The 13,198-nt window shown below is 33.8% G+C and overlaps 1 protein-coding gene across 1 annotated transcript; it reads right to left on the bottom strand.

Annotated features, from left to right (window-relative positions):
- Positions 1-5,053: 5,053 nt before the first annotated feature.
- On the bottom strand, positions 5,054-6,186 carry LOC110901354. Its single transcript, XM_022148186.2, has 5 exons — positions 6,182-6,186; positions 5,671-5,756; positions 5,438-5,527; positions 5,279-5,343; positions 5,054-5,203 (listed from the first exon to the last, which is right to left on the bottom strand). Exons 1-5 carry the CDS (start codon positions 6,184-6,186, stop codon positions 5,054-5,056), a joined length of 396 nt encoding a protein of 131 aa, XP_022003878.2.
- Between the last annotated feature and the right edge of the window lie 7,012 nt (positions 6,187-13,198).

Here is a 13,198-nt window from a genome sequence, read left to right as displayed (position 1 = left end):
TTTTTTTATACTAAAAAACAAAATACATTTTCATTTTCAAATAAAACAAAAAGTAAATATTTTTGTCCTCTTTCTACACATACTCTGGAGAGGTTGTTTGTTTACCTCTTAATAAAACTCTTAATAGTTCAGACCTCTTACTAGTTAAACACTTAATGGTTTAGACTGTTTGTTTCACGAGCAGATGCCTGAATGGTTCAGACATTTGCCTCTGAATGGTTAAGTATTATACTGAGTCTGAATGATTAAAATCTCTAATCTGAATTGGTCAGAGATTTGTCTCTAAACGGTTAAGGATTATACTGGCTCTTAATGGTTCGGACCTCTTACTGGTTCAGCACTTAATGGTTCAGACCTCTTACTAATTCAGCACTTAAAGAAGTTGTCAAACAGCCCCTTAACCATATCCATTTAATTAGTTATTTTATAAATTAAAAAATTCTTCACCCATCACCTATTGGTCTGGTATCGCTCTTGACAAGTATGAACTTGTGGGATTAAATTCTTAGAGTATACGGAGTGGGGCTTGAAAATGTGTCGTTATGCAACATGTACTATGTTGTTATACGACATGTGTATGACACTTCAGCGAGTGTAAAAAAAGTGGCATGGTGCAAAAACGTGATGAGTGGAATGCAGTGTGAAAAAGTGACGTTATTCAACACGTGACACCCATTGTTATTATTAATTTATTATTCAAAATGATTTAAAATGTTTTTAACTTTTAAATAAAATTTAAATACTAATTAAACAAATAACATTAATAATCAAATATTACATAATTTAAAAAATAAAAACATTTTAAAAAAACACATTACATACTAAAAAGCCGCTACTAACATAACGAAAATTAAACGTTAACCTAAACATACTTAACTAAAGATTTTTAATATTTGCCACGCCGCAACGTGTTTGAAGTCACGGCCGTACATGGTATTGTACTCGGCGAGGGCGACTTGCATGACGTTGTCTTCGTTGAGCTTATCATCGTCGTTGTCCACAACGTTGACAACCATCTCAAATCTTGAACTATCATTACGAATCATCTGAAAACGTGAACAAGTTGTGTCCATGGTTTGGGTTGCCTCATCCCCATGCATACAAAATTGTTGGAAAACTTATTCCCAAAACGAATACATGCGTAATGGAGCCCTGTGATCGGTCACTGTTGCGATCAACGATTCACATAATGCAATGTCCTCTTCTTCGGTTTAGAGATTAATTGGCATTTTGAAGAGTTTTGTGAGAGAGTGTTGTGAGAAATAAGATGAAAATTAAGAGATTTTGAAGGTTAAAAATGGAAGAAAGGGTGTAGATTATATAATAAAGAGGAGTATTTTTTTTTTGAAAATTAATTTATTTTAATAGCTGTTAGAGGAAACGGCTATAATCCAAAGCCAACCATTTGATGTCACGTCATCACCACAAATCCTTCAATGCCGGTGGAAATCCCCCCCCCCCCTCCAACACCACGATGTTCCTGGGGTAGTGTGCCCGGCGTGAAGAAGCCACCACGCCAGAAATCCGTGCCCACACCATGTGATCTTACAAATGCAAGATGAATGTGAAATTAAAGTTTTAAAAAGTTTGCTCTTAAAAGAAAGAAAAAAATGTCCCCACTTTTGTATACATGAGTTAAAAACTAGTGAAGGATTGAACTGAACGAATTCTGGTAGTTTAAAGTCGAATCACTTTTTAATCTTTTACTATTATTTCTTATGATAGAGGATCCTGTACATTAATCCAGAAGTGTTAAAAGTGTATTATAACACTATATATAACACTATATAACATCATATAAACACCGTATAACACTATGGATCAACTGGAATTTCATTGGAGGCAAAATCATTTGCCCGGCTAGTCCTATGACGAGGAGTCATCCAGTATACAAGTCGTATATAAGTATCCCTTATACATATATACTTGTCGTATACTAGTATGAGAGTGTCAGAGTGTGTTTGGTTGCGCAAATATACGACTCAAGGACATTCTATAATATAACATTTAACGTAGGTTGGTGTGACCAGTACACTAATTGGACATATTTATAATCTTTATTTACCATACTGCCATAGGTCTTTATTTACCATCACCATGTCAACTACGTATCTGCATGTTCATAACAAATCAAATGAGGAATAATAACTTTATTTTTTGTTTTTATAGGTTCTTGTCTTTTATGTTTTCTATTTTGTTTGATTTTTATTTTTAATACATAGTAATTTTTTTATTTTTGTAAAAAAAACTTTAGTTTTATTATAATTTTACGACAAAAGTTAAATAAGTTTAACTTTTTATATTAGTTTTTGTTTTACGTTTTTTTCCGAGTTTGTGGTCGCTTAGTGTAGGCTTATTGAATACTAAAACATCCCCACTCCTATTTACATAGAGTAGTATTTGGTTTTCGGTGTGTGAGTTTATTACTGAACCCGAACAAATTTCGGAAGTTCAAAACAACCAAATTCAGCTTTTAATCTTTTAGTATTATATTTTATTGGGTTAAGCTAGCATAAATGAATGGGCAAAATTCGTAATTGAATTGAGTTAGCATAACCATTATTTGTTATTTAAACCAAGTTTCCGTATTTTTTCTAAATAAATCGGTTTTGACTAATATTACAATGAACACGCTGTTTCCTTTATTTACTACAACTAGATTAGAACCCCGTGTATTACACGGACTAAATAAATGTAAATATATATACTAAATAATAAAATAATATATCTTTAAAAACTTTGTTTATTACACGGATTGAATACATATAATACTATATACTAAAAAATAAAAAGTTATATATTTAAAAACCTCATGTATTGTTATACAGGTTGAATAAATATAATTTTATATATCAAATAATGAAAAAATACTAAATAATAAATTATTTATATATTTAAAAAACATCGTATATTGTACGGGTTGAATAATCTAATTTTATATATTAAATAATAAAAAAAGTTATATTTTTAAAAATCTCATGTATTACACGGGTTGGATAAATGTAATTTTGTATAGTAATTTATAAAAAAAATTATATCTTTAAAAAATCCCCTGTATTACACGGGTTGAATTTATATATCAAATAATAAAAAAAAGTTATATTCTTAAATACCTCATGTATTACATGGGTTGGATAAATGTAGTTTTGTATAGTAAATAATAAAAAAAGTTATATCTTTAAAAAACCTCGTGTATTACATGGGTTGAATAAATGTAATTTTATATAGTAAATAATAAAAAATTATAATTTTTAAAACCACGTGTAATACACGAGTTGAGTTCTGATTAACTTTAGATTTTGATTTCCTCTATTTTCTCTCGTATTAAATAATAATAATTTTTATCTCCTTCAAATTACATCTTAAGTCATATTCTTTTTTTTTATAAAACATATTTAAAAAATATATAATATTTTATTTAAAATAAATATATTTAAGATATATATATATATATATATATATATATATTGTTTTATATATCCCTAATAACATGGAATGAAGCTTGCACAGAGAAGAATACACGGTTTCCTTGGTGTAAAACTAACCAGCAGAAAAAGATTATGTACTACCTGAACACACGGTTTCCTTGGTGTAATCGTTGCAGGGGCTACGAACTTTGAAAAGTAATAATATAATGTAACATCGTATATCTCTTAAATAATTATTTAATTTTAATAGGCTAAAAAATAGATGGCTCCAATAAATGACATGTGTCCTATAAATGGTTTCTTTTATTATATAGTACTAGTTGTAGGACCCGTGTGAACACACGGGTAAGTTTAATAACCATCAAAATCAAATACTAAAAAATAGATTATAATATATCATTTAAATTGTTTGCGTTTAGTTACATATCTCTATAAAACAATGTTAAAGCAGTATGTGTTAGGACATAATTTCACCGTTCCTCATAGTTGCTCAAATTTATATTCAAATTCACATCTAAAATCACACAATTAACAATAAAAAAACATGAATTGAATACCTATATTAAATAAAGTTGTTGATACATAAGAGGCGTGTACAAAAGAGGCGCATCAAATTCATTTCATGAGCATGTCAGCAAGGAACAATGGACAACCATCCAATATTTCACAAACTAAACCTACTCCATATTTCCCAGTTAAGGGCCCTCTCCTTAGACCTGCAATTCAGCCACCAAAGAATCAAAGTCTTGATATCTCACATTGTTTTCTTTAGCGAAACCGGCTGAACCTGGAAACACAAGCACAATGAATTAAACTACTATACCGGAGAATAAATAAATGCTCTTAGTAGCCGTCTCACTGCTTTAAAGTGAATATATAATCAAATTGGGCTTGGAGAAAACAGTGGTCGAAACCACTGTTGGGTAATATTTTATTGGGTTAAAACATTTTTTTTGTGGAGAAAACAGTGGTTTGAAACCACTGTTTTCTTCACAAAACACTGTTTTAGCCGAACAGTGGTTGAACACACGGGTAGGTTTAATAACAATCGAAATCAAATACTAAAAAACAGATTATAATATATCATTTAAATTGTTTGCGTTTAGTTACATATCTTTATAAAACAATGTTAAAGCATAAAAGCAATGTATACCAAGCTCTCTTCGGCGCATTCGGGTCTTTGTTTTTTTATTGGGCTTTCTCTTTTTCAACACATCATCTTCACCCCTTTTGGTTCTTTTCCGACTTGAAAGAATCCTCGTCATCGTCAAAAAAATGATCACACGAGAACTTTATGATCAGTGGTTACAACTTACATATCTACAATATGGCAATCTAGAAAGGTGCAAAATAAATGGGTGGGGTAACAGGTTGAAACCGATCAGTATGACAAATGCTATAATCAATACTTTTGTCCGCTTTTTAAATTTTTGAAATAACAAAAAGTAAGTTTTTCATAATAATATTACGTATATATGAATAAACCAGTCTGGGAAGTTTGCGTAGACTATGTCAACCTGTTTGACCCATTTGAGATATAATACAACCCGAATCGACTTATTCATAAGTTAATTGGTCGAAATTGACACCTACGATAATGTGTGGAGAATCACAAACCTGATCGCTTATGAGACTTGCAACAGGGCCAGTTTCGGGACTTTCTCTTGTACTATTGTTTCCGTCTCCTTCACTGTCTTTATCCATAGGTGGTGCAAGTGATGATGTTCCAAAAATGCTTCATCATGAGTCGCCTTAATCTTCTCCTCCCGTTTTGCCTTCAAAATGTCCAAAATACCCTTCAACATCCAAAGTTAAATAAAAAAGTGTTTAAAACTTAATTTGGAAAATACCTCTACACCAGAAAAGCGGAAAGTTTGACTAGTATGCTTCACTAACGCTCCATCATCTTCCGCAGCTGAAATATGCATAGTAATAGTATGAGTCTATAAATCCAATAAGGGTTTGTGGGCTGGCCCAACCCGGCCAGACCCATTTGAACATAAACTAACCTTCAATCTCTTCATCATCAAGTGGGGCGTCTTTGTCAAAGTTAAATCTCTCCCATCCTGACCCCATGTCGTTTGCTTCATCCTGTTTAGCTGAAATTCAAAATGCATATATAAAATTATGAAAAGAAATCATATACATAAAGTATACACGAAAAGCGGATCAAGTCTCTGTAATGTTGATAGCATTTAGCATGTTTAAGTAAAGTAATAGTTAACATATAACATTAATGTACCAGTTGAAGAAAGTTGAAGTTTCATCTTTGCTTTGACCCTTTCAGCTCGTGTAATTATAAGGTTACACTTTTGGGTGACTTTCGACCTTCTAAGACCATCAGACCGTGTCTCTTCTCTTATGCATTTTCTTCTTGACCAGTTAAGAGTAGAGCTGTCCAAAAACCTCGCCTTTCGGAGCTCGCTCGGAAAAAGCTCGCTCGATATGGCTCGGTTTGAAAGTGAGCCGAGCCGGCTTGGCTCGGTTAGAAAGTGAGCCTAGCTCGGCTCGGGATGAGCCAAATTAGCTCGGTTTGGCTCGCTTGGTAGCTCGGCTCGACTTAGCTCGAATTATTTTACTTATAATATATTTTACTTTTATGTACATATAATATATTACAAAAAAGTGATTATTATTTACATTTATTTAGACTTGTAGTTTGATATCTATGAAATATTTAAAGGTTGATTGTCGTGCAAATGAACAAATATTGTATTTACTTGAAATATAAAACTTATTTTGCGTTGTTGAACGTCATTTTGGCTTATAATGTGTTAGGTTGACCTTATTTTGAATATGTTGTTTTGAAATTTTGAATAATATTTTAGAATACTGAATTTTGAGAGCTATGTATTAATTTTTATTTTTAAAATCGAGTCAAACCAAGCCGAGCCGAGCCAGCTCGGTTTAAAATCAAGCCGAGCCCGAGCTTAGATTTTCAGCTCGGTTTCAAATCCGAGCCTAGTCGAGCCAGCTCGGTTTATAATCGAGCCAAGCCCGAGCTTGCCTTTGCATGAGCCACAACAACATTAGGAACCCACCAGAGCTGTGTGTAATTTGTAATTGTGGGAACATACGGGGATGCCTGAAAGCAATCATGAAGTTCCATCAGTAACATGTGAAAATAACTCTAAATTCATAGTCCAATTTTAAGGCAAGTAGTGAAACTTATTACAATATTGGATTGTTAAATACACATCTACAATAATTTACCTTCTTAGTCTTTAGCTGAATTAGCGAAATTTGCAGCTTTTCCAATCAAATTTGAAATCTTTTTTGTCGAGTCTTTCCCTGGAGGATGGTTTTCCTCTGGCTTGTGGAAAGGGTAATTTGAAGTTTTTGTAGGATCGTGTGCGGACCCGAAACGAGTCGATCAGAGGCGTTCTACACAATATGAAAGGCGGAAACGGACATATTGTGTGTGATTCAGCAAGAATATCACTTTTAACTGTCTTTCTATTGATTCTGATACGATTACAAGTCTGTAGACACTTCGACAGAGCTTCGCCGTCAGAAAACCTCAAGCTAATTTCATGCCAAATGACACGGAATTACACCTATATATAGACTGCTTAATTCCGCATGAAACATGCTTCACACGGAATTACCTTTACAAGCGATATTACATTCAAACGGAATTACCTTGTAATTCCGTGCGGAATTACAAGAACTCTTCAAATGGAATTAGCCTTCTCATGTGGAATTACATGTTTTGACTCTTTTCTTGAACTCCGTGCCCTGTGTAATGCAAGACTCGATATAAGACGAAGTCGACAGACGTATGCACCAACAGACCCCCCTCGGATGTTGACGAGTCTAAAGTGTCGAGTCTTCGCATCTTCAATCTTTATCAGTCTGATTGCTCTCTTTAAAGTATCTTACGGTAAAACTTTTCCAAACTTCTCTCTTTTTTTCAGCACCAACAGACTCTTCTACCAGAATCTGAACTTGGCTCTATCTTCTCTCTAATTCTCTTGATCAGATCTCTTGATTCCTTAAGTTCATCAGCATCATCAGCTCCAGAATCGTAATCTGGCTCACCTTCTACTCAGGTATCTTCAGACTCTCCCGTTCGATATGCTAGAAGCTTTCACAGGATCAGGATTGTAACTTGGCTCTATACTCAAATTCAGAAACCAGGCTACCCTGCACATCCTCTTCCACACAATAAATTTCACAAATTTAACATTTGACAAATTTATATATCAAGACACCCTCTCAAAATTAATTAGAATGTGTTAAATAATGATAAAATCTGATAACCACAAGCAGGAAAATATTCAAACATTTTCAGTTTAAACAGACATCCCCTCAAATTGATCATCATGTTTAGCATTTGGAACTTTGAAAATCAGCTCTTCAACACCAGTTGTCGAAAATCTTTTTGACTTTTTCAAAAATTTATACTAAAACACATAAAAATATTTTTGAAATTTTTGAATATATGAAATGCAGTAAAGAAATATTTACAGACACTATTTTTGTGAGTTTGTGTAAGAGAATCATATCAGTTTATGAGACAAATCACTAACACCATTAAGCTTTAAACATTTTAAGTTCTAAACAATTCACTTAGATTGTCAGTATACTGGTCTACTTAAATTTTCACACAAATTTCAACTGTTTCGAGATACGAGATTAATGTCTTAAACACTTAAACTTATTCGCGTGTCCCATCACTTGAATATACTCTTGTATCCAGATCCCAATATTCAGTCTTACAGGTGAGTATACCTAGATGATATCTGTAAGGGGTTAGATGCGAAACTGTGAGAGCTCAGGTCAGAACTTCTGTTCAGTAGAGAGATGACAGCTCGACTTTTGGTGTGTCCCCTTTAGAGGATCTTTTCTTCAACATCACATGATTAGCATTTTTCAATGTTTCATCATTTTTTGTACTGAAGGTTGCGCTATATTTCAAGCAAATTGCAAAGTATTATACGGGGACTAGGCCATTGCTTCCGCAAAATCAGAAGTCCCGGGATAATACCCCAGATATCACTGAGTATAAAGACCTAGTATCTCAGAAAGTGGGACCTTTCAAATAAGATTTCGAGGGTTACCCATATATCCAAGAAATGTTCCCCACGAGATAAGCAAGTTTGAAATATTTAGGTTTATATCTCGTCACAATCTACTAAATGTGCAAAAACCTACTGACACATCCACAGTGAGATTGTTTATCACATTTTGACTTTCCAATTCTTTAGCATGTTGTGATAGTCCACTGATGTACTATCATTTCCTCTTTTCACAACAAAACTCATTTTTTTATTTTATCATGTTTTTGTCTTTCTCAAAATTTTCTAATGCTTTTGGATTTTCTGAAATTTTTACTCCCCCTAAAATGCAAACACATTTAAAAAAATTTGAAAACAAATTGTACAAGTAAAGTGACAACTGTTGTGAATCACTTCAATTCACCATCCACTTAGCATAAACAATCAGAACTCCCCCTTACAACAAACTATTTTCCCATTTAGATTTCAAAACACTTAAGTTTGTTTTAATCAAAATGGTTTTTCCGGAAAATAAGTTTTGTTAAAACCATTTGTAGGTTCGGGGATAAGATCATCACTTTGTTTCTCAACTTTTTACAAATAATGAACCCCAATTTTTAACCAATTGTAGAAAATCAGATACAAATTAATGTCCCTGATTTACCACTTGTAAGACGAAATCACTTTTCGTGAATTTCTCAAGAGAGATGCTGATTCCTACTCCACACTTACCAACCTAGGAGTTTCGGCAATTCCACAACCAGTAAAAATTTCACAATTTTTAAAATTTTTCACAAACACAATTTTAACAAGAATGATGCTGATTCCTACTCCACGATTACAAACTTGGGAGCTCCGGCAAGTCAGGATTTTCATGTAAAGAAAATGTCCACCCAAGCCTGACCAGCCTTGAGTGATCTTAATTCTTCCTCAGTTGGGCTAGAAGTTGCTTTCTTTGTTGCATAAAAATCTTTAACCCCTTGAACTTTACCTTCAACCATTTTTCCGAAAATCTTTTTCACGTTTCCATTAAACACTTTCTCGACATCAAATTCTTTCTTCTCCGAATAGAATTGATTCGAGATCTCAAATTTACCAACTTTTGATTTAAAATTCTCAGCCTTCAACGGTGAAAAATTTGCATCATCCATTGGAGGCATTGAGTTTACCTCTTTAACCTCAACTTGTGGCTCCTCTGACTTTGTGGAATCAGATTCATCACCAAATTTCTCAAAAACTTCTTAACAACCCACATTTGGTTGTCTTTGGCTCTCTTTTTGTAAAAATTTTTCTTTGAACACTCACCAACTTCATAAATTGAATTTTCAAAAAATTTGAATTTTTCAGTTGATGGTTCATTTTTCTCAACAACTTTTCCTTTAAGTTTTTCAGAAACTCCCTGTTTTGTCTTTGTATTCAACGGACAATTCAATGCAATGTGACCAGCTTCATTGCGTCTAAAACAGGTTCCAGTCTCCTTTCTATGAAAAACTCCAGTCCCCATTCTCTCTTGCTTCTGAGCAAGAAACTCCTGGTTTGACTGTCTCCAGAAAGGTTTCTTCTGTTCTTCTTCAGCACTTCCTCCTGAAACAAATTTTGTGTTTGTTTTAGAAATTTTCTCATTTTTATGATTTTCAGGTGGAATAAAACCTAGACCTTTCTTTTTGAAATTACCGTTATGGTTTGGTTTCTTTTGAAAACCAGAACCAGAACTGTAACCTTTTTTCTTGTTTAAACGCTGTTGAACTCTTGAAGTGTATTTTTTAGGTTTTTCAGAAAGATTTAAATATGTCATTTCAGAAATATTAAATTGATCTTTTCAATTTGAACACTTCTTATTGGAAATTCCTCATCAGAATATAATTTGTCTTAATCATTCAATGTATAAGCAACTTTGAATAATTCATCATTCAAATTAGATTTTGATAAACGGAATTCTTTATTGTAAAGTCGTTTAACTGACGTCTTTGATTTGTTGACCGACGAACTCGAATTTCCAGACTCCGACTCCTCATCTGTATCCAACACCTGATCGACCACCTTTTTTATTAACTCAGACTCATGATCAGTGTCAGACGAAGTGAACGTGACGTCAATGTTTTCTGGCAATTCATCAGTTATTTCGGATTTTAACTTTTTGTTGACAGCCTTATTGACTTGCTCCTCATTTGGTTTTCTGGGATAATAACCTTCCCAAATCGGAGGCGGACACTTGTTATAGCTAACACTCTGTTTCTTACCAGTATCCTTCTTCTTTGGCTTCTCATCTTTAAATGCTTCAAGACCTGCGACAGTTGGATAAATTCGGTCAATAAGATAATCCGAACTAGAATAACTTTGTAATAATCGTCTGATTCTTTCATTTTCAATCTTTTCAGTCTCCAACTCTTGCTTCCACTTTGCACTTTCTTCAATATAGAAATTGATAGCTTTCTACTTCGACATCATCACAGCATTCAGCATTGTAAGTGCATCCTCTCTTTCAGAATTAGTCTTTTGCAGACCAGTTACCGTTCTGTTCAATACATCATAAGATTCTTTCACGTAGTTGAGATCAAACAGTAACTTCTCTTTCATCTTTTCTTGCTCACTCAGTTTCTCATCTTTTTCTGCATACTGTTTGCAAGATTCTAAACACTTTAAGCAAGGCTTGATGACTTCCACAATCTTTTCTTCTTCAATGATCTTTTTGACTTCAACAACTTTCTCAACTTCAACTACCTTCTCAGCAACTTTAACTTCTTCCACTTTTTCCTTTTTCAACTCCTTTGCAGCTTGTTTCTTCTTCAACTTTTCCAAGCGATCTGCAAAATAAAATTGAAAACTTTCAGGAGATAGTTGAGTTTTTACAACATTAATATGCTTTTCTTCCTCATCATCACTACTGTTATCAGTTGGAGTTTGATCAAAACTTATTGTCTTTTCTGAACTGTCATCCGAAGAACCAGAATCAGATGGTGTTTGATCAAAAACCGTTGTTCTTTCTGAACTTTCATCGGATGAAACAGACTCTTCTTCTTGACTCGAATCATTACTATCAAATATCTTTATCCATTCTGTAAACAAATCAGGCTTTTGAACAACTTTTGCAATGAGAGCTACAACTTTTGAATCAGGTGGAATGTATTTATCCCAGCTGAAGCCTTCTACCACTTTCTCATCATCTTGATCAATGATACCATAATAAGCTTTCTTATTTGCATCTTTGATCATTCTTGCATGAGTAGTTTGTGGTTCTTTTTGTTGATGCGGTTGATGAGCAACTTGTTGGTATATGGCTTTACGATAGTAATCATCTTTACCAAAAGGATTCTTTGCTCCACTAGCTTCCTGATTTTTACATTCTCTCTTGAAATGACCTTTCTCCCTGCACCGAAAACAAGTAACTTTAGATTTATCAAAACCCAAAGTAGAAACATGTGCATCCAGAAAATCATTTCTTCCTGTAATCATTTTGAATTTTTCAGCTCTCCTCAAGACACTAGCTAGACACCATTTGATGTCCATGAGCTCCATCTCTTCGGCGTCTATCTGATCGTAATCCTCTTTTGTCAGCATAGGATTTCCGATCCTTCCAGCAACCAAACCTTCATAGGATTGTAACACAGTTGCAAGTAATGTCATGTGATCTTTTGCAATTTCTTCATAAAAACTTTGACCATCTGGAAGATTCAATGCAATGTTGCACTGTATCACACAACCATTTCCACCTTTTGAACTTTGAGAATGAAAACTTGAAGTTGAACTTTTGGGATTAACACTTGGATATGAGGAAACTCCACTACTGTTGTTTGAGCTTTGATCAACATTTCCAGATGAGTTCCCAGCACTAAAAGCAGTTTGAATTTTCGGACTCATTTCAGCCTCTTGAACACTGCCTTTGTAATACATTTTCACATCATGTTGATTACTTGGATTATTCATCCTTGCAATCTTTTGCTGTTCGAGATCTTGACCTTCAATCTTTTCGATGAACTGAGAAATTGTTAGGCCATCATACTCTCCGGTGTTCTTTAAAATCATCAAAAATGTACCCCACTCTTTCTGAGGTAAAGCGTCAGCTAACTTGTCAACCCATTCATCTTGAGGTTTTCAATTCCTAGCAAAGACATAGATCGTTCTAAGTGACAGTATCTTTCAATTAATTTCTTTGACGATTCTCCTGCCAAACTTGAAAACAGATCAAACTCTTTCTTTAGCAACGCTTTCTTGCTCCTGATCACCTTTTCACTACCTTCAAACTTAGTTTAAAGCGCATCCCAGATCGATCGTGCAGTACCATCATGCTGAAGCAATATAAAGATATCTTCTTTTATCGCTTGCTGAAGTAGAGTAATCATCATCTTTTCAGCTTTGTACATATCTCTTTCTTTGTCATTCAATTTAGAAATCGATTTGATAACTTGCAAATCAGTACGTGGTTTCACATATTTCTTCTCAATGCATTCCCAAGATCTCAGATGATTGGCTTGGACCCAATTCTCAAAACGATCTTTCCATTCATAGTACTCTTCAATGCCCATAAGCTCCGGGTGTTTTTGTAAAGTTCCGGTTTCGTTTTCCATGTTCATGCTTTGAGCAATAGCAGCTGGAGTGGTCGGAGATGAAGCAAACACGTTGTAGAACTCTTCTTCCATGATTCGGTAAAAAAGTTTCACAAACAAACACTTTTCAAACGAAATTACTTCCAAGCGAGATTACCTTCAAACGAAATTAACCTGCACAAACAAGCTTTAAACGGAACTAAAACTTTCAAATGAAATCAGATAA

Source organism: Helianthus annuus, chromosome 13, assembly GCF_002127325.2.
Source record: "Helianthus annuus cultivar XRQ/B chromosome 13, HanXRQr2.0-SUNRISE, whole genome shotgun sequence".
NCBI classification, from domain to species: domain Eukaryota; kingdom Viridiplantae; phylum Streptophyta; class Magnoliopsida; order Asterales; family Asteraceae; genus Helianthus; species Helianthus annuus.
The sequence above is the reverse complement of the archived record's forward strand: the minus strand, read 5'-3'. Positions and strand labels throughout refer to the sequence as shown.